Source organism: Dasypus novemcinctus, chromosome 1, assembly GCF_030445035.2.
Source record: "Dasypus novemcinctus isolate mDasNov1 chromosome 1, mDasNov1.1.hap2, whole genome shotgun sequence".
In the NCBI taxonomy this organism is placed as follows: Eukaryota; Metazoa; Chordata; class Mammalia; order Cingulata; family Dasypodidae; genus Dasypus; species Dasypus novemcinctus.
Window position 1 is genome coordinate 138254756 of NC_080673.1, and position 24284 is coordinate 138279039.

Sequence of the window (24284 nt, forward strand, 5' to 3'; positions counted from 1 at the left end):
TACACACCTTACACAAGACCTTCATCAAAGTACAAGCTTAATGACTATTCAATGACCGACTGGTTGATGTACTAGAATATTACAGTTCTTTTAAATTATTTGGCATAGTTTTCTGATAGATAATCAGTCAATCGTAGTGTTGTATGGTGAAAAAAAATGTTTTCCTTCCTTCTTTATCGTAGTTTTTATTTAGGTTTGAGCTCTGGAAAGAATACTATTTGGTATAAAGATGTGGGTAGAAGGGGATTTCCTGTGTGGTAAGAGAGTTGGTTCAAATCTGCATTTTGTTGATCATGACATAGAAGAGGAAATGTGGCATGTACTCGGACATGCAGTTTATAGCCAAGGTAATTTATTGCTACTGGGTTAAAGAGGTCAAGTGATGACCTCTCCATGCTAACTGGAAATGAGTATGTAACAATCTAATGAATAAACTGGAGTTCATTGTGGACTTACGCTGGCATAGGGTTCAGTACATCCACATAATCTTCAATTGGTTCCTTCTCTTTGTCGACAGATGTACTAGGCAGTTGCTCTGTTTCAATCCTTCTTTTCTTTTCTCTCTCTAGGATTTCATGCAGTCTAATTACTTGTCCAGGTAGCAGTGACACATGCTGGGGAATGGACAGCTGAAAACCAATAAAAACAGTAGGCAGATGAGAAGAACAGCAAAATAACTGATTTTAGTAAAGAAAACTTGGTTTGGCCCTAAAGAGCTCTATCAACCTGATAGAGATGGAGGGTACGTAGAATCACGTGTAGAGGGTCTTCGTTTGATGTAGGCATCTTAGAACTGCCTCTAAATTGACTAGACCCTTCACAGGATGCCGACCTTCCAAGAAACTTTTCTTTTGTTATGGTCCCAAAGCAGAGTACCCCTTCCTAAGACTACAAGCTAATTCAAAGTACACCAAACTTGTCATTGTTCATTTTGAGCTCACTAGTAGGTCACTGTCAGGGAAGTTCCAGAGCACCCACTGGGTGGGTGCTTGGCTCTCACACAGGTAACCTGGAATAAGTTCTATCAGCTAAATGACAACATGGAATTGAGATGGAACTATTCATTAGATGACTGAGGAATAACAATCTGAAGTCCATATTTTGGTGTGTTTCAGAGATTTCTTCAAACATTAGGAATATGATTCTGCTCTCATTCATATAAAAAGCACTACTTTTTTTAGTTTTTTTTTTTACCTTTTCTAGAGACGTATTTCATATTGAGTCTCCTACATTCTCCTGATCTATATTCATACTCCTGATTTAGACCTTACTATGACCAGCTATATAGTCTTAGAAGATGTGATAGCTAGGCTCCTGTGTCAGCTTGGCCAGGTAATGGTACCCAGTCGATTAGTCAAGCAAGTACTGGCCTGTTACCTTGAGGACATTTTGTGGACCTAAATCATTAGTAAGTTGATTGCTTCTATGGCTGATTGCATCTACAATCAACTGGGAAGATAACCGTCAGCAATGAGAGACAACTCAACAAATCCCTTGAAGGCCTTAAAAGGAGAAGTTTCAGCAGTTAGAAGAGAGAATTTCCATCTCTACTTTAGACAGCCAGCTTTTCCTGGGAAATTCATTGAGGGCCTTCATTGGAGTGCCTGGCTTGCAGCTTGCCCTGTGGATGGACTTGTGTACCCCCACAGTCTCACGAGACAATTTTATAAAATTTCATAGTATTTACAGATATCTTCTGTCAGTTCTTTTTCCCTAGAGAAGTCTGATTAATAGAGAAGCTATAATTTGAATGGTAGAATATTTTTCTTTGCGTGATGCTACCTCGTCTATATTTGAAGGCAACCATTTCGTTATCATCTTGATCCAAGCTAAAGTCTCACAATCTATTGAAGTGTGAGAAGAAAACACAAGAACCCATTTTATATTTACTTATTATCACATTCTTTTTAATCCCTATTATTGTTTATGTTTTGTAATATATACATACATATAAAATTTGAAATAAATATTTGCTAATAGGGACAAGCAATCAAAAAGATTTAGAGGGAAGTGGACTTGGCCCAATGGATAGGGTGTCCGTCTACCACATAGGAGGTCCACGGTTCAAACCCCAGGCCTCCTTGACCCATGTAGAGCTGGCCCATGCGCAGTGCTGATGCGTGCAAGGAGTGCCCTGCCACACAGGGGTGTCCCCTGCATAGGGGAGCCCCACATGCAAGGAGCGCACTCCATAAGGAGGGCTGCCCAGCACAAAAGAAAGTACAGCCTGCCCAAGAATGGCGCCACACACATGGAGAGCTGACACAGCAAGATGACGCAACAAAAAGAAATACAGATTCCTGGTGCCACTGATAAGGACAGAAGTAGTCACAGAAGAACACACAGCGAATGGACACAGAAAGCAGACAACTGGCGGGGAAGGGAAGAGAAATAAATTTTTAAAAAAATAAATCTTAAAAAAAAAAAAATTTAGAGACCTTCTAGATAACTGACCCAACTAATAACCAATATGGCTATTTCCTCATTTAGCAAATCAGGAAAATAAAATGGTGGAGAGGATTAGAAACTAAGGAAATAGTTATTCCTATTAATTACCAATTATAGCCTAAGCATTTTGCATGTTTATCCTCACAACAATGCTACAAGATAGGTATTGTTTTCCCTACTTCACAAATGAAAAACAGACTCAGAAACATTAAATAACTAGTCCTGGGTCATATTGCTAGTAAGTTGTACAACTAGGACTTATATTTGGATTTCTTTGTTGTTGTTGTTGTGTCATCTTGTTGTGTCAGCTCCCTGTGTGTGTGGCGCCATTCCTGGGCAGGCTGCATTTTCTTTCATGCTGGGCGACTCTCCTTATGGGGTGTACTCCTTGCCCATGGAGCTCCCCTATGCGGGGGACACCCCTGCGTGGCAGGGCACTCCTTGCACACATCAGCACTGTGCATGGGCCAGCTCTACACGGCTCAAGGAGGCCCAGGGTTTGAACTGTGGACCTCCCATATGGTAGACGGACGCCCTATCCACTGGGCCAAGTCCGCTTCCCAAATTTGAATTTCATAAGTAAGTTTCATAATAATAGGATGGTGTATGGGGAGAAAATACATGTAATATAGATAATGTATGATAGATAGAACTATTTTAATTCTTTTTCATTAATGTAACCAAGGTAAAACTGTTTAAAAAAATAGTACAAATATATAAGAAGTGCTGTAATCAATGGTAATGGGTATTTCACACCAATGCAAGTGGTATTGGTGGGTGGTGAACAGGAATGCTGTTTTATGCATGATTGTTTTATAAACTCACAACTTCTCTAGTAATAATAATAATAATAAAAGCAATGTCTTAGTTCTTTCAACTACAGTCTGTATTTCCCAAACTCTCCCACTCAAGGTCTCCTAATAATGGTACAGTGTGAATGTACATGCACTCTGCATGGATCATAGCCCCAAACAACATTTATACAGCACAAGATTTATTTGATGCAATTTGTCTTCTCTTAAAAACCCACCTATATTTTATTTTATATTCTATAATATATCTATATACATTTTAATAAAAATATAATGTTTTTATCCTTACCTCAAAGAAAAAAACAGAAATAAAAATTTTGGCCAAAATGTCAAGTACAAGTAGGGTACCAGAAAAATATACCAACATTTTTCCAGTGGTTTTAGTGTATTCCTTCGTGGTTTTAGTGTATTCCTTCACACTTAGTCACATACACTTGAGATACTTTACCCCAGTTTGAGAAGCACCATGCCATACCAGCATGCTTCCCTATAACAGGGAAACAATGCAAATTCCCAAAATTTTTTCCCTTTACCCAAGTCAGCATGTCCTTCATATCTCTAATTGGCCCACTTTTCTAGCCTCCTATGATTTCACTATATGGTTGTTGGATCTCCAACTTTTACCTGTTACTGGATGAGATCAAGTTCCAGCATCTACCATATCAGTAAAGTGAAGCACTTATTTCATGTGACAGCAAAGTCTTTACTTAGAAACTAGCTATGGATAGAATTCAATTGACCCTATTAGACATGGATAGTTTTCATATACTCTAAAATTATTAAAGAACATGGTGCTCTTTTGTGGGCTGGTTATGAGAGTATCTTGTGTTTCAAAATAGTTGCTACCATGGCTTTATTTAAAATAAAGGTAGTTATCAGGTGGCAACAGTTAATTATAAGCAGAAGATCTTATTGGCCTTTGATAAGATGCCACAGAGTGGAACAGATAAGTGTCCCCTTGTCTTAAGACTCACTGAACAAATGTTTAAAGGTCACTTTCCACTTTGACGGTCTCTCTCAGTTATATTGTCTATGTTATCCACAAAATGCATTTCAGTTCTCATTTTATAAATATGCATTAAACAAATTTCTCTAAGACAGGGATTGAAAATTATTTTAGAAGGTGCTATATAAGCTACAAATAGCAGAATATACAGAAGACCACTGTGCCAAAAGGATAAAACCAAAGAGTAGCTCTCCCTGATCACCTGATATTCTCTGCCTATTGCTGTTTATTTTCTTCATATCAATGATCAAATAGGAAATTATTTTGTTTGTTTACTTGTTTATTTTCTCTCTCCCACTTTCCTCAATCCACAAAAATATAAATTTCATGGGTAAGTGCAAGGAGTGAGATTCATCCTTTCCATTTACTGTATCTTCCTCCCCTCTCACCAAGCATGGCTCATAGGAGGATTTTAGCAATATTTGTTGAATAAATGAATCAATCAATCAAAAGTAATGACCTTCCTACCTCTGTTACTGTAAGAATAAAGCCCCGCCATTCTTCTCCACTTTCTGTGTTCTCTGTCTAAAGATAAAGACAAAAACAGATAAAGACAAAAAAGGAAAAAAAAAACATATGACTGGCTGTGAACATTAATACTTTTATTAGCTTCAAATAACTTTAGAATTTCATAAGATTATTTTATAAGATTCAAAATATGTACCATTAAAAACCAGCAATATCAACAAAATGTATATCCTACTGAAGCACATTGTTTTAAAAAGTCCATTGTAGTATTTCTTAAATCACTTAAAATCAGTGGAAAGGAATTTTATTTCCTTTTACTAAAACTATCAGTGTATATTTGTAATGAAATATTTAAATCCTATTTTCTTTTGTCAGAAGTCAGAAGTATATAGCTCTAATCTGTTTGCTTGCTAAACAAGTAAACTTGTAGAAATTTACTTAAACAAAAATTAAGATGTTAAATTTATCTCTGCAATATGTTAATTCATGGTTACTCTCCCCAGTGGTATTTAGCATTGATTGACTGTAAATTTGGTGCAACCAGGAAGGACCAATGTAGTTAGTCCCTTAGAGCCTTCCAATTCTTAGCTCTTTATACTACTGCTACTGCTAAGGGTATCAGTCAACAGCTATTGAGTGCTGTTGAGGGACAGCTACTGTTCTAAACACTGCTCTAAGATTAGTTGATTTAATCTTCATGACAGCTTTCTGAGAAAAGTACCATTATTACTTTTTTTTTTTTTTTTTTTTTAATTTTAGTTGATTTGTCAATTCAGCAACTGTGTATTGAGTGCCTTTTATGTGCCAGGGTCTATTCTAGATAGATATAGGTTCACATCAGGAAACAAAACAAAATTCTTATTCTCATAGAGTTTAGGGTCTAGCAAAAGACAATAAATAATAAACATAGTAGTGAGTGATAGTGGCAGAAGGAAATAAGTATTATGGAAAAATTAAAGAGTAGAGTTAGGTTTCCCAGTGGAGTGGGAAGGGGAAAGGGTTGCAATTTTTAACTAAAAGGCCTCAATGTGAGTGTTACACCTGAGCGAAAACTAGCATCAAAGGTACAAAGAGATTAAGTAATTTGTCCAAAATCACACACCTAGTAAATAAAATGGCCAGAATTAAAATCTAGGCAATCTGACTCCCATCCTGTTTTCTTACTCACCACACCAGAATCATCTGGAGAACTTGTAAATTCCTGGGCCCAGGTTTGGAGGTGGGTAGGAAAAGCCTGGAATTACTATGTACAAGGTGATTCTTTTTAGACTAAAGTTTAAAGACAAAGCTTTCGAGATCAATCAGTAATCTACTGAGAATGTCTCCAATTACATCTTATTCAAATGTGAATTTTTTTCTTGATATTATTGTTGTAGTTGATTGACTTGAATTAGCTCACTTTGAACAATGATTAAAGAACAGCCTTTGAAAATACCAGGCAGGATCCCTGCCTCTCTCAGAAGACAGAAATACATAGTTTTAACGAATTTATATACTAAACACGTGACTATACTCTTTCAAATCCCAATTCAGAAAACTTTAGCACTTGGCAAAAGGTGAGAAATATTAACAAAGAATAAGACTTAGTGTACTTTCTTGTAATTCCTTTTTTTGCCTTAGCTACTCTGTTCTGAAGAGATAATGCTATTTATAACCACAACTTGTTACAGACTAATTGCTTCTCTTCACTCACCTTAAGCTCCACTTCCTCTTTTGGCAAAACAAGGGTGAATTTTGCACAATTCTTTTCAGTTGAATTCTGGTCAGTAAGGCATGTGAGGTCTATTATGTCTAATTTGTCAACATACTGCAAAGATAAAGGGAATTCTCATTAAATTATTTCATGGGTAATACACGTTGGTCTAAGAAGGAAAGAAAATATCTTCCCTTCAACTCCTTTGTATTTGCATGATATCCTGCTTCTCAACTGCAGGTGTCACCCCTTCCAATCCCAGAGGGCATTTGGAAATGTGTTAAGTGATATTGTGCTGGACCTGGTTATATAGGCTTACAAAAGCAAATTGTTAAATTTTCAGGAATTTTGTAAGCTGGTTGTTGAACATGACCATTACCAAAAATTAAATTATGTAAAAATACAGCCAAATAAATTATATTCAAAACATAGGTAATTAAAACTCAAAACTCATTACTTTCTAATTGTATTACTACCTTTTACTATTCTCTATGAATCTGAAATTACTTATATTGTTTTATCTGTGTACTGAAAATAGTATATAATGATGTGCTTCTGTGCATTTTTTCTCAACTCCATGTTCAGTGAGGTCACATGAATAGGTTGAAATCAGCCACAATAGGATTATTTACACCACAGAAATTAGCAAACAACATGGAAATTACAAATCAGGACTTGTTTTAATACAGTCTCTGTCACATATTCTTCTTTGCTTACTTTTTTTTTAAAGATTTATTTTTTTAAATTTATTTCTCTCCCCTTCCCCCTGAGTTGTCTGCTCTCTCTGTCCGTTCGCTGTGTGTTCTTCTGTGACCACTTCTATCTTTATCAGTGGTACTGGGAATCTGTGTTTCTTCTTTTGTTGTGTCATATTGCTTTGTCAGTTCTCTGTGTGTGCTGCACCATTCTTGGGCAGGCTGCCCTTTCTTTCGCGCTGGGCAGCTCTCCTTACAGGGCACACTCCCACGTGGCACGGCATTCCTTGCGTGCATCAGCACTCCGTATGGGCCAGCTCCACATAGGTCAAGGAGACCCAGGGTTTGAACTGCGGACCTCCCATGTGGTAGGTGGACGCCCTAACCACTGGGCCAAGTCCACTTCCCTGCTTACTTTTTAATACCCTTTAGAAATCTAAAAGCCATTCTTAGCTCATAGACTGTAAAATTACCAGTCCACAGACCAGATTTGGCCCCTGTTCTAGTGAAGAGAAAATATTAATGCAGATGAAAATTAAGAGTTTGCCATGTCTGAAGCTGTTTCATTTTAAATAAAAATTTTAAATTGGTAAAATATTTTTCCAGCATTCAAAAACTACTTTCTAATTCAGCAAAGAAGTTGCTCATATTGACAAACGATGAACTTCTGAGATACATAATTGTTGCTTTACTTTACTCTTACCATTAATGTAAACAAATATATCAAGCTACATTCATGTCACATATCTAATGACAATACATTTATTAGGGAAACAACAGATTGTATTATAACTTCATTTGTCAAATCATGATTGAATTGCACTCATAGTTGTCTACAGATATATGAGTTTGGCAAATACACTTGAAAGCATTCTGTGACAATCACTTGGCCACACAAAAGTTACAATAAAGAGTATAATGTGTCTTATTATTGTTTTTAATTGTGTATTATACATTCTTTATAATAAATTTTTGTACATACATATATAATTAATTTTTTCCCAGGGAGCAAGTTATGAAACATTTGCCACACATCATTGGTTATGAGTATCATATTATGAAACTTTTATCTTAACCAAATGCCATAGTAATATTTCTTTTGAGATATTGGTCTGGATGTAGTGAGCTGTGTGTGACTGGCTAAATCTGCCTTCTAGTGTTAGAGATATTAGAACCACCTCTTATGAGTGTAGTAGGGTTTTTATAGTATAACATTTTGCTAAATTACCTTCATTCCTGATTCCTTTCTATCTCCTATTTTGCCCATGTTAGCTTATCTTACTGCATTCTTGTAAGTTTCCTTATTTTTCAGAATAAGGTAGAGTATAAAAATAAAAATTTTCCTAGGCTGTTACTATAATGATGAGAGTGACATGTTTACTTTCAGCGAACAAAGAACAATTTAAAATGGGTAAAGGAAGGAAGGCAGAGTTTAAAATTAAACTCTTGAAACAAGAATCTATTTCTCATGGGTTGTTTAGATCACGCTCACTAAAGTTTGCTGAGACAAAAGAAAAGAGGAAGCAACAGAGGAAGAGGTGACAGAATTAGATAGAGTGGCTTAGGTTGGTTGATTGATTAGATGAAAGGAAGTCATACCTTTATGTTTACCATTTTAACTGTAATGTTTAAAAAGCCTGAAAGGTCATCTAATCTAGCTGCCATCTGATGTGTGGATCTCCTTCAGGCATCCCTCCATGTAGTCATCCAGCCTATGTTTAAACATCTTTACCAACTTGGAACTAATGCCTGCTAGCACGTTTTTTCTTACAGTGATCCACAATTTTTCACTAAGTAATTTCCATCCATTGGTCCTAATCTCTTTTTTCTGGAATTACACTAAATTCAGTTATTGTTTCGTATGACCTCCTGACAGCCCAGCAAATATATAAAAACAGCTTTACATTTTTCCCTGCTGTAGGCGAAGTAACCACAATTCCCACTTGGTCTATCCCTGTGCTTTCTCCTAGGATTATCACTCAAAACATCTTCCCAAAGGGTCTACATTCTCTTTTAACAAAATAGGTATATGATCTTGTACAATTTCTTACTCCTTAAACTTGGCCATTATTATTGATAAAATGGGGTTAAATTCTCTGCAAAGTTGTGAGAATTAATGAGATAGTTATACGTGCAAAATGTTTGAATGCCTATGTGCCAGCTACCCTCTTTATGGATACCATCTTCTTTAATCCTTTCAATAACCTTATGGATAGGTTGCTGTTTTCATCCTAACGTTAGAGATTTGAAGACCAAGTGTATTGGAGAGCTTTCACTTACTCCTCCAGATCCACTTTCATCTCTTCACCACCGAACTCTGCTCTGGAGGAGATATGGACAATAGCAATAGGCTCCCTTGCCCTTTGGTTTCTTGTTAGGTTGGACCACTGGGGATCACCAGCAGACCAGGAGGGTGAGGACAGTAAGGCTTGGAATTTATTACTTAGTGCAAGTGCTCAGGACTAGCCATGTCCATCAATCAAATGCTATCCTCCTTTCAAAGCAGTCATCTCCATACTCTGTCTCCATTATTCTCCCAATTCTTGCTCCTAGGTAACAGGTCACTGTTACTAGCCCATGGTTCTGTAGCATCCTTTGTGGTTTTTCTACACCCTGTCTAAAACTTTGAAAATAGTACCTTAATTAAAATCTTTTCATACTGCCCAATTTGAGGTGCCATTTGTTTCCTACCAGTTCCCTGAATGAGACAGTGAGACATAGAAAGGTTAGACAACTAGCCCAAGATCCCACAGTTAATAGTGACAGGAGAGACCAAGATCTCCACTAAGCTGTATTCCCTCTTGCCATGGAATTAGTGAGCAATAAATGTTAGCTCCGTTGCTTACTGTGTGTTTTAGAAGGTTTAGACTAGGAAAGGAAGGCAAAGCAGAAAAATTAGTTCTTCATATTTTTATGATATTGAAAACACTTTTATATAAATCTTGTCCAACCAGAACTCTAATGAAAGATGATCATTTTAAGTTTGTTTTTTGTTTATTTTATTATATATATGTATTTTTAAGCATGCAACAAAGTTTTTATTAGGAGTTTTTTTTTTTTAATTATTTCAGACTTTCCATACACAGGCAAAATGAAGTATACCAGGTTTAACATACTGGAATTTGCCTAGAGAAGGGAAAACCATGTAAAGCATGCTTACCCAGGAGGCCAACTCATCTGCCGACCTCCAAGAACATGGAGATGAACGGGACAGACAGACTGCCCTCCCTCTGAACCTTCATTCACCACCATTCCATAACCCTTCTTTAGGCCCAGATCAGCAGCACATTTCTTGCCAACAATCATTAAATGTCCAAGTTGCCTTTCATCATCATCTTATGCTACAGAAATCTGAGAAATATGTTTTTTAGGAATCACCAGAAAATGTGTTGATGCTTGTGGGGATATGTTATGGAAAGCAAGACTCTGGTCATCTTCAAAAATGATTTTGGTGGGGATTTCCTTGTGGATAATCTTCCCGAAGATCGTGTCACCACCAGGTGGAGCGGCCTGAGCCTTGGCGATCTCATCTGCTATTTGCAGTCTCCTTTGTTTGTTTGTTTTTTAAGATTTATTTATTTGTTTGTTTGTTTGTTTATTTATTTCTCTCCCCTACCTCCCCCCGCCCCCCGTTGTCTGTTCTCTGTGTCTATTTGCTGAATGTTCTTTCTCTGCTTCTGTTGTTGTCAGTGGCACGGGAATCTGTTGTTTCTTTTTGTTGCGTTGTCTTGCTGTGTCAGCTCTCCGTGTGTGCGGCACCATTACTGGGCAGGCTGCACTTTCTCTTGCGCTGGGCGGCTCTCCTTATGGGGCGCACTCCTTGTGCGTGGGGCTCCCCTACGTGGGGGACATCCCTGCGTGGCAGGGCACTCCTTCCGCGCATCAGCACTGCCCATGGCCCAGTGCCACATGGGTCATGGAGGCCTGGGGCTTGAACTGTGGACCTCCCTTGTGGTAGACGGACACCCTAACCACTGGGCCAAGTCTGCTTCCCCCTTGTTTGTTTATTTTAAATGACTTCTGTTAGTGCACCACTATGGTGCCGAAATGCATTCACATGAAATGCATCACCCTGGCCTAGAGAACATTTAACTCTTACTCTGTTTTCTTTGTTTCCTCACTAGATCTGGATATTTAGTAATGATGGTCTAAGAAGTGTGTGTTACTATACACATAGTCCAAAATATTTCTATTTAAACAAGTTACTGACTCATAAAAATTTTTATAAGCATAGTATTCCAAGGTAGGCAAGCATTTGCCACTAAAATAGTGCATCTTGTTTGTGGAAAAAATGAAACATAGAATCCAAATTTGAAATTAATACCAATAAATAAATCTCCACATCCCTTTATTGTTATCCTCATGTTTGAGTTCTTAGAAGCCCTGCTTGATGGAGTACATCTTTTGTCTTTCTAGAAAAACTTATACTGTGATATTTTATAAGATGCTCTTCAGTTTATAACTGCATCTATAGCAAAAAAAAAAAAAACAGTGGGGAAAAATCAGGTTATAACCTGGTATTAGACAACTTGCATTCAGTTGTCTAGCTAAAATTTTCACTTCTCAACCAAGTTTTTAATGCAGGGTCAGAAAGTAAAGGATGCAGAGGAAAACACAAGTTAATACCTTCTCTCTGAGTTGCCCAAGACATTTTACCGTGCATCTTGTCCTAATAGACAGTTCTCACAGATTTAAATTTACCTATTTAAATTGGTTTTACTAGAACATCTCTACTCTTAGAAGGCAGAAAATACAAAATGACTAATGGGTTATGATAAGTATTAGGAAAACATTTAATTAGTTGAACATGTGTTACTACTTACTGTTGTACTTTTTTTGTCACTATAAAAGAAAAGTGTAGTTCCTCTCAACTCTGTCCAATAATGTTTAAACTCCTGTGGAAAATAAATTGTAACAATTATTTCAATATTGTATTTTTAACTAGTTTTCTTCTATTTTCCTTTGTGACTTTCTTAATAGCTTGTATAAGGCTCTTCATATTTAAACATTCATCTCAGTTTTATGGCTTATCATTTTTACAATTTCACTTTTAAATCCTTCTCAAATTTATTTTAGTATGTAATTTGAGCTAAAAATGTAATTTCATTTGTGTTCAAATATATCATCTCCCAAAATTCTCCTCTTGGTTTAAGACATTTGACATTTTATACAGGTTCAGTAGAAGCTTATACATGCAAGATGGGTGAATTTAAGGGGCCAATATAAGACAGGCATATAATCTCTACCTTGCAGGGCAATTAAAAAGATTGAATGAATTAGTACATGTAAAGAATTAAGCACAGTGTTTTGCTCATACTTTGGATTCAAGAAATGATAAATACTATCCTTATAGATCAAGGAAATGAAAGAAATTTCTAATGATAAAAAATTTTAACATCATCAACACTAAACCTTGTAGTCCAAATTTCATTCGTGTGATGAATATTTAATTATTAATACATTCACATTACTATGGGTTCAATAGAAATAAAACTTTTTTTTTTTTAAAGATTTATTTATTTATTTATTTAATTCCCCTCCCCTCCCCTGGTTGTCTGTTTTCTGTGTCTTTTTGCTGTGTCTTGTTTTCTTTTGTCTGCTTCTGTTGTCGTCAGCGGCACGGGAAGTGTGGGCGGCGCCATTCCTCGGCAGGCTGCTCCCTCCTTCGCGCTGGGCGGCTCTCCTTATGGGTGCACTCCTTGCGCGTGGGGCTCCCCTACGCGGGGGACACCCCTGTGTAGCACGGCACTCCTTGCGCGAATCAGCACTGCGCATGGGCCAGCTCCACACGGGTCAAGGAGGCCCAGGGCTTGAACCACGGACCTCCCATGTGGTAGACGGACGCCCTAACCACTGGGCCAAAGTCCATTTCCCAGAAATAAAACTTTTTAAGTTAAAAAAAAGTAATAACAATCAAAATCCCATTTCACTTAAGTGAAAGTCTATTCAAATAAATGGAAATTAACATTGTATGAAGTTTGGCTATATCACAAAAGAATGGCAAGAGAGTTTAAAGAATAAAATCCTTGAATATCTAAAGACTTACCTTCAAACCCAGTTCTTTCCAAAAGTATGTTTAATAAAATTCCAGTTTTTTTAAGAATATGTTAACCATTCCTTCCTTTAGGGTTTGATATGCTGAATTTTTATAATATGTTGCAATGTGTTGGATCATCCTGACATGCATGGAGAGTTGTAAGAAAATCACATGGAGAAAATGTTTTTGTTTTTCAATGAAGGACACTTGAAGCCACTTTCTGTTATGGTATTCTGTGCCCCTTCCTCCTGAACGATCATATCGTGTTTTTTTGTTTGTTTGTTTTTACAAGCAAAATGTTTGTTGCCTCTTCAGAATTTATATATTTATTTTTTCAAATAATAGAAATTCTATAATGCCTGTTATTATTACTTGCCTTGGTTCCGAGGAAGCTCAAGATTAAATTCATTCTAAGTTACAACTTTTCTCATGTTCCTAGTACAGCTATTTTGTCCCTTCCTCTTCATAGTTCTTTTTTTTTTTAAAGACTTATTTTTTATCTATTTCTCTCCCCTTTCTCGCACCCCCCCCCTCAGTTGTCTGCTCTCTGTGTCCATTTGCTGTGTATTCTTCTGTGTCTACTTATGTTCTTGTCAGCTGCACGGGGAATCTGTGTCTCTTTTTGTTGCATCATCTTGCTGTGTCAGCTCTCCTTGCGTGGGGCGCCACTCCTGGGCAGGCTGTGCTTTTTTCATCTTGGGTGGCTCTCCTTACAGGGCACACTCCTTGCGCGTGGCGCTCCCCTACGCAGGGGACTTCCCTGCATGGCATGGCACTCCTTGCACACATCAGCACTGCGTGTGGGCCAGCTCATCACACGGGTCAGAAGGCCCTGGGTTTGAACCCTGGATATCCCATGTGGTAGGCAGACACTCTGTTGAGCCAAATCTGCTTCCCCATAGTTTTTAATATCTAATAAGTGGCTGTGTTAATTAGCTTTTACCTGTGTTAACAAGCCACCCTAAAACTCAGTGTACTAAAACAGCAAACATTTTTTCTTTCTCACCATTCTATGGCTAGTTGATTGGTTCTTCTGGTCTGAGTAGACGTTGGTTGCACCTGAATGGTCTGAGATGGTGTGACAGCTTAGAGTTATATGACCCAGAAAAACATGTTCTGAACAGTAATCCATTTGTGTGGGTGTGAACCGATTGTAAATAGAACATTTTAATGAGGGTACTTCAGTTAAGGTGTGTCACAAGTGAATCAGGATGGGTCTTAATCTTATTACTGGAGTCCCTATAGAGAAGTTCACAGAAAAAAGTCAGAGAATCAGCCAGAAACCGAAGTCAAATGGAACCCAGAAGAGAAAGGAGAGGACATTGCCGTGTGATGGAAAAGTGAGAGAACCCCCAGAATCACCAGTAGCTAATCCCTGAACACCAGTTTTGGTGGAGAAAGCATCACCTTGCAGGCATCTCAGTTTTTGACTTCTCCTAGCCTAGAAACCATGAGCCAATAAATTTACTCTGGTTAAGCCAACCCACTGGATGGTATTTGTTTTAGTAGGAATTAAAACAGGTGGCCTTACTTGTCTAGGGTAAGCCTAGAAGGCTGGGACAACTACGGTCTCACTCCATATGGTCTCTTGTCTTCCAATAAGCTAGGCTAGAATTGTTCCTATGCTGGCAGAAGAGTTCCCAGGAGCAAGGGATGGCAAAACCCAATGTACAAGCACTTTCTAAGTTCTGCTTCTGTAACATTTATCAAAGCATGTCATATGACCAAGCCCAGATTCAATGGGTAGAAAAATAGACTTACCTTCTTCACAGGAGGAACAGAAATGTCACATTTCAAAGAGAGATACAAACCATGAAGTTTGAACCAATTAGTAGTATTACTGTGGCAATCTAATATAAAGGCAAGTTTTCTCCATCCAAGTCCAATGGTCTTTCCACTCCATCCTACCTCCCAGTTGAGAGCTGACTACAACATGTGCCAAACCTCCTGATGCTACCTAAATCAAGAACCAACTGCCTTGAAAAAGAATAATTCTACAAAGTTTATGAGTGAAGAACCAACTAGTCAATAATCCCCCAGAGAAGCAATTATAAAACTGGGCAAAGAGGCTCTTCCTCACGTCTGAAATCCATATGCCCAATATATTCCTGACATACCTCATGCTCAAGCAATTGAATAAGGCTAGAGAACCTGCTTTAATCCAAGCCCTATCAGAAGTATTTTTTTTCTTTCATCCTATAAAGCTTGCAAGGTGTCATTATTATTTTGGTGGCCCTTCCTGGCCTCTCTTCCCCCTTCTTACACCTTCCAGTCTATACTGCACAGTGCTATCAGAGAAAATTATATCCTCTACACAGAGTAGTACTGAGTATGTAATAGGTGAATTTGGGAGAGGCAGTATGCTCAGTTCACCCTTGCCCATCCTAGCTCAGGAGAGATCTGGTGTTTTGACCTGTTCCTTACCATATGGCAATGGCCCTCAAAAATGGGTTGGCTTGTGCTTTCTAGCTGACTCAGTGACTGGGGGCTCAAGGCTACCTACTTCCAGGCTAAAATATTAGAACAGTTTTGGCCCTAACTCTAAACCACTTATCAATAACTTTAACAATTAGAAAAATAACAAACCGATCTTCATTTGTATGATTCCTGTGCCTTAATTTGCAATTGGTTTCAAATGAGGGAGGGAAATAATCTCAACAAATGAATATAAAATAGTAAAGGGGGCTAGAGGAATGGGAAGTGACTGCTAATGAGATTTCTTTTTGGAGTGAAGAAAATGTTTTGGAAATAGATAGTGGTGGTGGCACAATTTTGTGAATAAACTAAAAATCACTAAATTGTAAACTATAATAATATTATTATTAATAATTTCTCTGTCCCCTGTGTGAGAATTCACAATTAAGAGAACAAGAATAGAAATAGGGAGACCAGTCTTCTGCTATTTTCTCATTGGGTTGAAGGACTGAATGTGATAATAAAATATGTATAGCCCTTAGGGCCTGGGCCATAGCAAATGTTCAATAAATGTGGACCACTAAAAAAAAAGGAAAAGAGAAAAAAAAAGCTGGATGTCATCACTCATGTTATTGACAGCTACCTTGCATTTTTCATTATCTATATACCTTTTCCATATAGTAGTCTGTATGTGTGTGTGGTGGTGGTGGTGGTGGCGGTGGGCTCTAACATTCTCTAAAAGAAATCTTTATCAATGGGATTATTTATGAGGAGGAGATTATTTGTATACCTGAATAATGAAATCCATTGTTCTTCCCATATAAAATCACCTTTTTGTATTTTCTTAAGAGGTAGAAAACTGGATTAAGAAATTTGACTTGAGATATGTTGCTAATCTATACTGATATTATGACCAGGCAGATGTTCTGTGAAACTATGGGAGTGAGTGATCTCTTAATCTGTTGAAATATATTTAAGCTTCCTCAGATTTCACTTGTGATTAAATAATAAAATAATTCAAATTTACCTTGGAAACTTTCACATACCTTTCTTTTTAAAGCCTTCACCCCCTGCTCTAGTGGTAAGCCTCTGCTTTGAAAGGGGAAGGCCAAGGCTGTACTGTATTTTGGAACTAGGATGGGGGTGAGGGAGAGTTCAAGGGCCGATCAGAATGTAGGCATATTATTCAGGGAACTTAAACACTGGTTGTGTAGTTTTACTAAAATACTGCGTCTAAGATCTAGTTCAATCCCAAGATTCAATGTTTCTATGAGAGAAATGAAAGCAAGAGAAACCCTGAAGTCAAATACTCATATTGCTCAGTTTCACTAGCATTAACCTACCGTAAGGTAGGAAAACTAAAATCACCAATCGCCAGTCAGGCTTTATTAGTCTCCTTTTATATGTGCATACAGACAACCATCTGTGGTCCTGAGAAAAAATACAGACTATACTTGAAAACAGAATATAGAGAAAAATATTAAACTCTCACAAGCCAGTATGTAAGTATGAATAATTTCAAGACAAAGTGAAAAAGTAGACAGAGGAGTTCAGTCTTGGGAGAATTACATGAATTGGGTAGAGTTAATCATGGAAAAATGGGAGTTTTAGAGATAGCAAACAGAAATTTGGAAAAGATTGAGAAGGATTTATTAGATTGGGGAGGAAGCAGGTATAAATATACTGAGTCAAGACCAAAGACCACCTGGAAGAAAAGCAGGGTTACAAATAGCAAGAAGCCCTGCGAAGTACAACCACAGCCACAAACCTAAGGGCAGATGGAATTTGTAGTTAGTGTGCAGAGGCCTGCTGGTCACAGTCTTAGTGTCGTTTCTGATAAACCCTCATGTGTACCAGGATAACCGAGTCATCTATAAATATCAATCTCGGTATTGAACATCTAAGTACCTATTTTTATCCACAGAGATTTATAAACATTTTTAAAAATTAATGTTGATGAGCACATCTTTGGATGAAATACATTTGTGATGAACCACTTAAGTAAAAAAGGAAACTGAAATAGGACTTCTGAATTACCAGTAGCTTTGTAATCATTAGATGATATTTTATTCAGAGATTAAGATCCCTATCTCATTTTCATTCAAATATTTATTTTTGAAAACTTTGTTTTTCTTTTTATCTTTTAGGAGGTACCAGGGGATTAAACCTGGGATCTCACACGTTCGAATCAGGCACTCAACCACTGAACTACACATGCTCCCCTTTTTTTTTTGAAAATTTACTGAGTTTCAGTTGAGCTCAATATGATGAAATACCTAGTGATTAGACCATCCCTAACCTTTAGAAGCTCACAATCAAACTGAATTAGAACTTAACTTTGAGAGGCAGCATGATGTCAAATGTTTTACAATCCAATCCAAGTAAGGCTCCTTAATGTATGAAAAACCTTGAACATAACCTCTGTGAACCACTACTCACTCATCTGTGAAGAAGATAAAATACTTTCTACCTAGAACAGTTGTTGCATGAATCAGAGTGACAGGACATTAAGAGCCTAGCATGTTACCTGCCATATGGCAACTTTTCAAGAAAATGTACTTTTTATTATATAGTCCATTTGGTCATCACAGCAACTCATTCAGGTGTGCAAGAGGGTAATTGCACATTTTACAAAAGAGAAATCTAATACTTTTTTAAATGTAAAGGAATTGCCCAAGTTCCATAGTTGGACTGGTACTTACATATTCTGACTTCCTAGTGCCCTTTTTTCACTGATATTACTAGTAAAAATAGTGCATAATACAAAATCCAGTTAATTTCATCCATATGCCCCTTCCCCAATAAAAATCCCTCATTATTTGTTTATTTATTTTTTTGGTGGACAAGTAATGTGCATTTTCTAAGGAAGAGTTCCGCACAGCAGTCATCCCGAATGGGGTGCATAAATCCCAGAGGCTGTTCAACATGACCCATTAGGGAGAAATTTTTAAAACATCTAATTACTTTGATTTTATTTCATCTTTCTTAATTTCTTTTTTGTATATATCTGAAATATTTGTGTGGTGTATTAGCACAGGAGTACATATATTTAATTTCTAAATCACTTAATATTATAATCTTATATTATTGTGTATATTAAATGTAGATATATATTTAAGCCATTCATTTTATTTAACTTATGCAAAATTGGGATCATACTCAAGGAAGAGAAGAGAGTTTAAATCTAACAGAAACAAGAAGGCCCTGATCATGTCACATAACTATAAAATACATTTTAGTTAAGACAGAAACTTTTGGTTTAACATCATCATCTTTAGACTTACCTGGTATCCTGACCGCTTGACTAATAAAAAACCTTCAAAGTACAATGGTAGAGCAGTAATCTTTAACCTTTCCTGGAAGATCCTGCGAGGGGCTGGTTTGGGGGGCTTCTTAGCCATCATATCCTCTCTTTGATGTGTGGTTTGCCTTCAACTACATCCAGCCTCAAACAAAATGAGATCTCCCTTGTGTGAGAGGAAAAAGCAACTGTTCAAAGAGGAAGTCTCAACTTGCTTTTTAACCACCATCACCACCAACAGAACACACACACACTTTTTTCCTTTTGCTTTTTGTGATGTAAGAAAGAACAGGCATAGACCAACTTTTAGAGGGCAATCTCTGAGTAAACTACTTTTACTTGGATTTATTGTAGCAAAACAAACAGAAGATTAACATCATCCCAGGATGAAAGGAACAGGTGTAACGATTGTGCATTTTAGGGGAGACATCAAGGACACATTGTATTTTTTTTCTTTGCTCTTTTTATCTCCAGAAGACATGACTTGAATAAACCTCACTTCATTAAAATTTGCTTCATAGGATAATTTGTTATATATTACTAGTCCAGGCTTTGGTTAAATAAATTTTTATTAATAAAAGGGGTCTCCTTATCCCACACCCATTTTGATGGTTCACTAAACATCAACAACAGTTATAGGAACATTAAGGTTTTTCACTTTTTTGTTAAAAAAGATTTAAAATATACAGGTTAACAGTAGATATTTGACAGAGGTCCAGGAGAAAATGTAAAATTTCAAACATTTATTTCGTTCTTTTATACTTTCTGAGCTGTGGAACACTGGTATTATCATGCACGAATGGGGACATCATAGCGATTTAATGGGTCATTTAGAGGTACACTGGGGCCAAAATGCACTCAACAGTTGCTTGTGTGAAGTGCTTCTTGAGAGAATGGATGTGATCCTGGCAGTACAGGGAGTTACAGAGGAAGGGAAAACTAGAAAGAATCCTAATTTGTCTTACATGGGTCATGAAGTTCCACCATTGCCTATGTCACCCTCAGTAGTTCAGAATTACTCTGGTTTTACTGAGTATTCTTCCCAGTTCTAACAGTCTATTCTCAGAAATCAAGCCAGAAATCTCCAGTATAATCCTCCCTTCCTAAGGGAGGGACCATGTGGTTCAGCCCGTGAATCTGCAGCTGTGGATATGGGAAGCCAAATTGTTTACAAAGTAAAGGTAGGACAATACAGAATGAATATCAGTAAACTAGAGAAGTGTGTCCAGATGCATTATCAGAGTAAAGACAGTTTGAAACAGGAATTCTAAGTCAAAGTAGAGGGCAAGTGGTAGGGAACTAGACAGAAAGAGAAAAAATGTAAATTAAAAGAAACAGGGAACAATCAGTACTGGCTTGCTATCAACTGTTCCCAGACTAGTAAGTGGGTGTGGATGGGTCAGATCTATTTAAAGAAGGTTAAGGTGGCTAAGGTGATTTTTATCATGCATTTTCAGATTAAGAAACTGTCTAGAGAGAAATAGGGTTTTAGTGCATATTGGTCTCCGGGTGAAATTAGAAACAAAATCTAGATTAGAAACCAAGTAAGACTTACATTAAAAATTACTGCCCTCCATTTAAGTTAAGCCTAGACCTGCTTTCTGCTACCCAAACCTTCAAATGATAAAATATAATTCCGAATTAATTTTTGAGACAGAACCACAACTATTTTTAGTTATAGTGTGCTAAGAAGTGATCTGAATGACAAAGGAAATCCCCTTGATTTTACAAATGACCTAATATACTTTCTTGGCAGCTGGTAGCTGATCTAATATGGGAAGGAAGAGTAAGGAGGAATGAGAACTGAGAAATGAACACAGAAGAAGGGGGAAAGGGAGCTAGCAAGCTGGAAATTATTAGTGCTTGGAATTTGAGAAAAGTAGTCACTGGCTTTATAACCAGAGAATTTCACAGGAAAAGAAAAGAATGCCCCTAGAAAAAATGTAAAGAAAGGAAAGTTTTTGATAAATAACCATCTGGTTAATTATATCTTTCTTACTTTTTTTTTTAAATAAACAAAATTAAAGGAAAACCATTTTATCGAGTTCATTAGTCTCTCTAAGTTGCTTTGGTTTTCTGATTTTTTTTTTAAAGATTTATTTTTATTTATTTAATTCCCCTCCCCTCCCCTGGTTGTCTGTTTTCTGTGTCTTTTTGCTGCGTCTTGTTTCTTTGTCCGCTTCTGTTGTCGTCAGCGGCACAGGAAGTGTGGGCGGTGCCATTACTGGGCAGGCTGCTCCCTCCTTCGCGCTGGGCGGCTCTCCTTAAGGGGAGCACTCCTTGGGGCTCCCCTACGCGGGGGACACCCCTGTGTAGCACGGCACTCCTTGCGCGCATCAGCACTGCGCATGGGCCAGCTCCACACAGGTTAAGGAGGCCCGGGGCTTGAACCGTGGACCTCCCATGTGGTAGACGGACGCCCTAACCACTGGGCCAAAGTCCGTTTCCCTGGTTTTCTGATTTTTGAGTCAAATTAATCCTTAATATACTAAGAATCAAATCATATCTTCCTTAAAAATAACTACAGGGAGCAGATGTGGCTCAAGTAGATGGGCGCCTGCCTCCCACATGGGAGGTCCTGGGTTCAGTTCCTGGTGCCTCCTAAAGAAGACAAGCAGACAACAAGTAGATACAGGAAACAGATACAGTGAACAGACAACAAGCAGACACAGCAAGCAAACAGACAAGGGAGCCATCTTGGGGGGGAAGGGGAAGAATAGTATATATATACATATATAAAAAATAACTACAAAATGCAAAACTCCTGCTGAACCATTAATAGCCAGGTAGACCTGTCCACGATTGCCAACACTGTACTGTATGGTACTGTAGCACTGTACCATTGCAATGGAAATTTGTTTTCTTTTTTTTTTATCTTTATTTATTTTTTTAATATTGCATTAAAAAAATACGAGGTCCCCATATACCCCCACCTCCCTCACCCCACTCCTCCCCCCATAGCAACAATCTCCTCCATCATCATGAGACATTCATTGCATTTGGTGAATACATCTCTGAGCACTGCTGCACCTCATGGTCAATAGTCCACATCATAGCCCACGCTCTTCCACGTTCCATCCAGTGGGCCATGGGAGGACATACAATGTCTAGTAATTGTCCCTGCAGCACCACTTATGACAACTCCAAGTCCCGAAAACGCCTCCACATCTCATCTCTTCCTCCCATTCCCCACACCCAGCAGGCACCATGGCCACTTTCTCCACACCAATGCCACATTTTCTTTGATTACTAAACACAATAGTTCATTAATAGAATATCAGTAAGTCTACTCTAATCCATATTCTATTCCTCCATCCTGTGGACCTTGGATTGGTTGTGTCCACTCCACATCTATATCAAGAGGGGGGCTTAGATTCCACATGGATGCTGGATGCAATCCTCCTGCTTTCAGTTGTAGGCACTCTTGGCTCCATGGTGTGGTGGTTGACCTTCTTCAACTCCATGTTAGCTGAGTGGGGTAAGTCCAACAAACCAGAGTGTAGGAGCTGAAGTCTGTTGAGGCTCAGGGCCTGGCTATCATATGGTCAGTCCAGAGATTCAGATCCCCTGGGTATATATTAAACCCCAGCACCAACTACAGTTCTGATAAAAGTAACAGGAGAGGCTTGTGAAAAAAGATGACATCTGAGTCCAGCTCCATCACACAGAAACACAAACTCCAAAGAAGGGCCAACTGACATGGGACTGAACTCCATCTGCCATGACCATAGAACCTGTAGGTCTCTGTAGCCCTCAGAAGAACCAATACCCGGGGTTGTATCTACTTTATCTGTCTCTGGGACTCTGCTCAGGTGTGCATAAGGGCAACCCCTCTGATAACCTCCCGGCTCTTTCTTGGAGACTCATAGCCATATAAACTCATTTGTCCTTTCCATTTCCCCCTTGATTCAGGTCAAAAAGCATTTTTAACTCCTGGTATTATATGTAGACTGAGATATTCTGCTTGTCTGAGTTGACCCTTTTATTCAAGGTCATTTTCTAGTTACATCATCAGCTGGTACTTGGTAGTAATCCCTCGGTGCCAGGGAGGCTCATACCCGGGAGTCATGTACCACGCTGGGGGGAAGGCAACGCATTTACATGCTGAGTTTGGCTTCGAGACTGGCCACATTTGAGCAACATGGAGGCTCTCAGGAGGTAAGTCTTAGGCACCCTGCAGCTCTAGGCCTTGTTCTTATTTCAGGTGCACAGGCTCACAAGCATAGTCATTAGTATCAAGGGCTCATTGTTGGACTTTCATTCTTTTTTGGTCTTTGCCGTTGCACTTGGGGGATTGTTGCTGTTCCCTTAAGGACTGTGATAGAGCTCCCCTAGCTAGGAACTCAGCACTCCCTCAGTTGTTGTTTTTAATTGTATCCACTATGAAAATATCCAAATATTTTTATGTACCCTGGATATATGCCCTGTAGAACTCCCTGCCAACCATGTGTCCCCTGTCAATAACATCTCACACCAGTATCCCTCAGCTGCCATTGTTGAACCTCTCTGTGATCCAAAACTTCCTGAAAAGTGAATCCCAATATAGTTCCAGGTTCCCTTAATAGTGAAATGGAATATAGTGATGAGTTTAAAGGTTAGATATAGAATACATATTCATTTGGAAAAATTATGGTAAAAATTAATTGCGGTATCAAAAATTTAAAAATGCAAAAGCTTTGTTTTTGATGTTTTGCCTTCCATCACTGCAATAAGTGTTGCCCTGTATGCAAATTGACAAGGCAACTACTTCCGTCTTTTCCTCAGTATCTATGTCCTATCTTTTTCTTTTCTTTTTTCTAATTATTAAGCTTATCTTCACAAGAGTTTTAGATCACAGTAATTCATATATACAATATACGGTGCTCCCACATATCCAACATAAAACCTTTTTCCTTCCACAGCAATAATCTTTTTACATATTCATACTATATTTACTGAAACTGATGTACAGATATTGAGACAACAGCTTTCAAACAAGGTAACATTTGTGTTTACATTGTGGTTTATATTTTAGACTATACAATTTTCTAAATTTTTAGTTATCTTACGTTTTACATTATGATTTACATTTTAGCCTATCAGCCCCTATGTATTTTTGGTGTAATTTTACATGTCTTATATCCATTATTGCGTAATCTTGTGGAACACTTCTGTTGCCCACACAGTTACATTGGTTCCATCTATTCAATACCTCTTTCCCCCTCCCCTTAGGGCCCACAGTGACAGTCAATCTTCATTGCTTGAAGGGCCATGTTCAGAGATACTTGCAACAGTGTTGAGGGCTTGACATGCTCAACTGCCCTAATGCCCTGGGAGCCACAATTTCTCTCGAGAGATACAGTTCCCTCTATTTGATGGCATCAGTCCTCCCCAGGATGTGGGTATACCTTCACTCTCATTATATGGGTC

General features: G+C 38.0%; 1 protein-coding gene across 2 annotated transcripts in view; it reads right to left on the minus strand.

Annotated features, from left to right (window-relative positions):
• STAP1 (signal transducing adaptor family member 1) overlaps positions 1-19043 on the minus strand; it is a 62730-nt gene extending 43687 nt beyond the window's left edge. Inside the window, exons 1-5 of one of the 2 annotated variants that reach the window (XM_004466869.4) lie at positions 18859-19043; positions 11946-12017; positions 6428-6541; positions 4735-4791; positions 457-629 (exon numbers count right to left, since the gene is read on the minus strand). In XM_004466869.4, coding sequence (XP_004466926.2) covers positions 457-629; positions 4735-4791; positions 6428-6541; positions 11946-12017; positions 18859-18978 — 536 coding nt within the window. In that variant the 5' untranslated portion in view covers positions 18979-19043. The remainder of the gene's footprint in view (positions 1-456; positions 630-4734; positions 4792-6427; positions 6542-11945; positions 12018-18858) is intronic. The other variant, XM_004466871.4, reaches the window with a different exon arrangement.
• Between the last annotated feature and the right edge of the window lie 5241 nt (positions 19044-24284).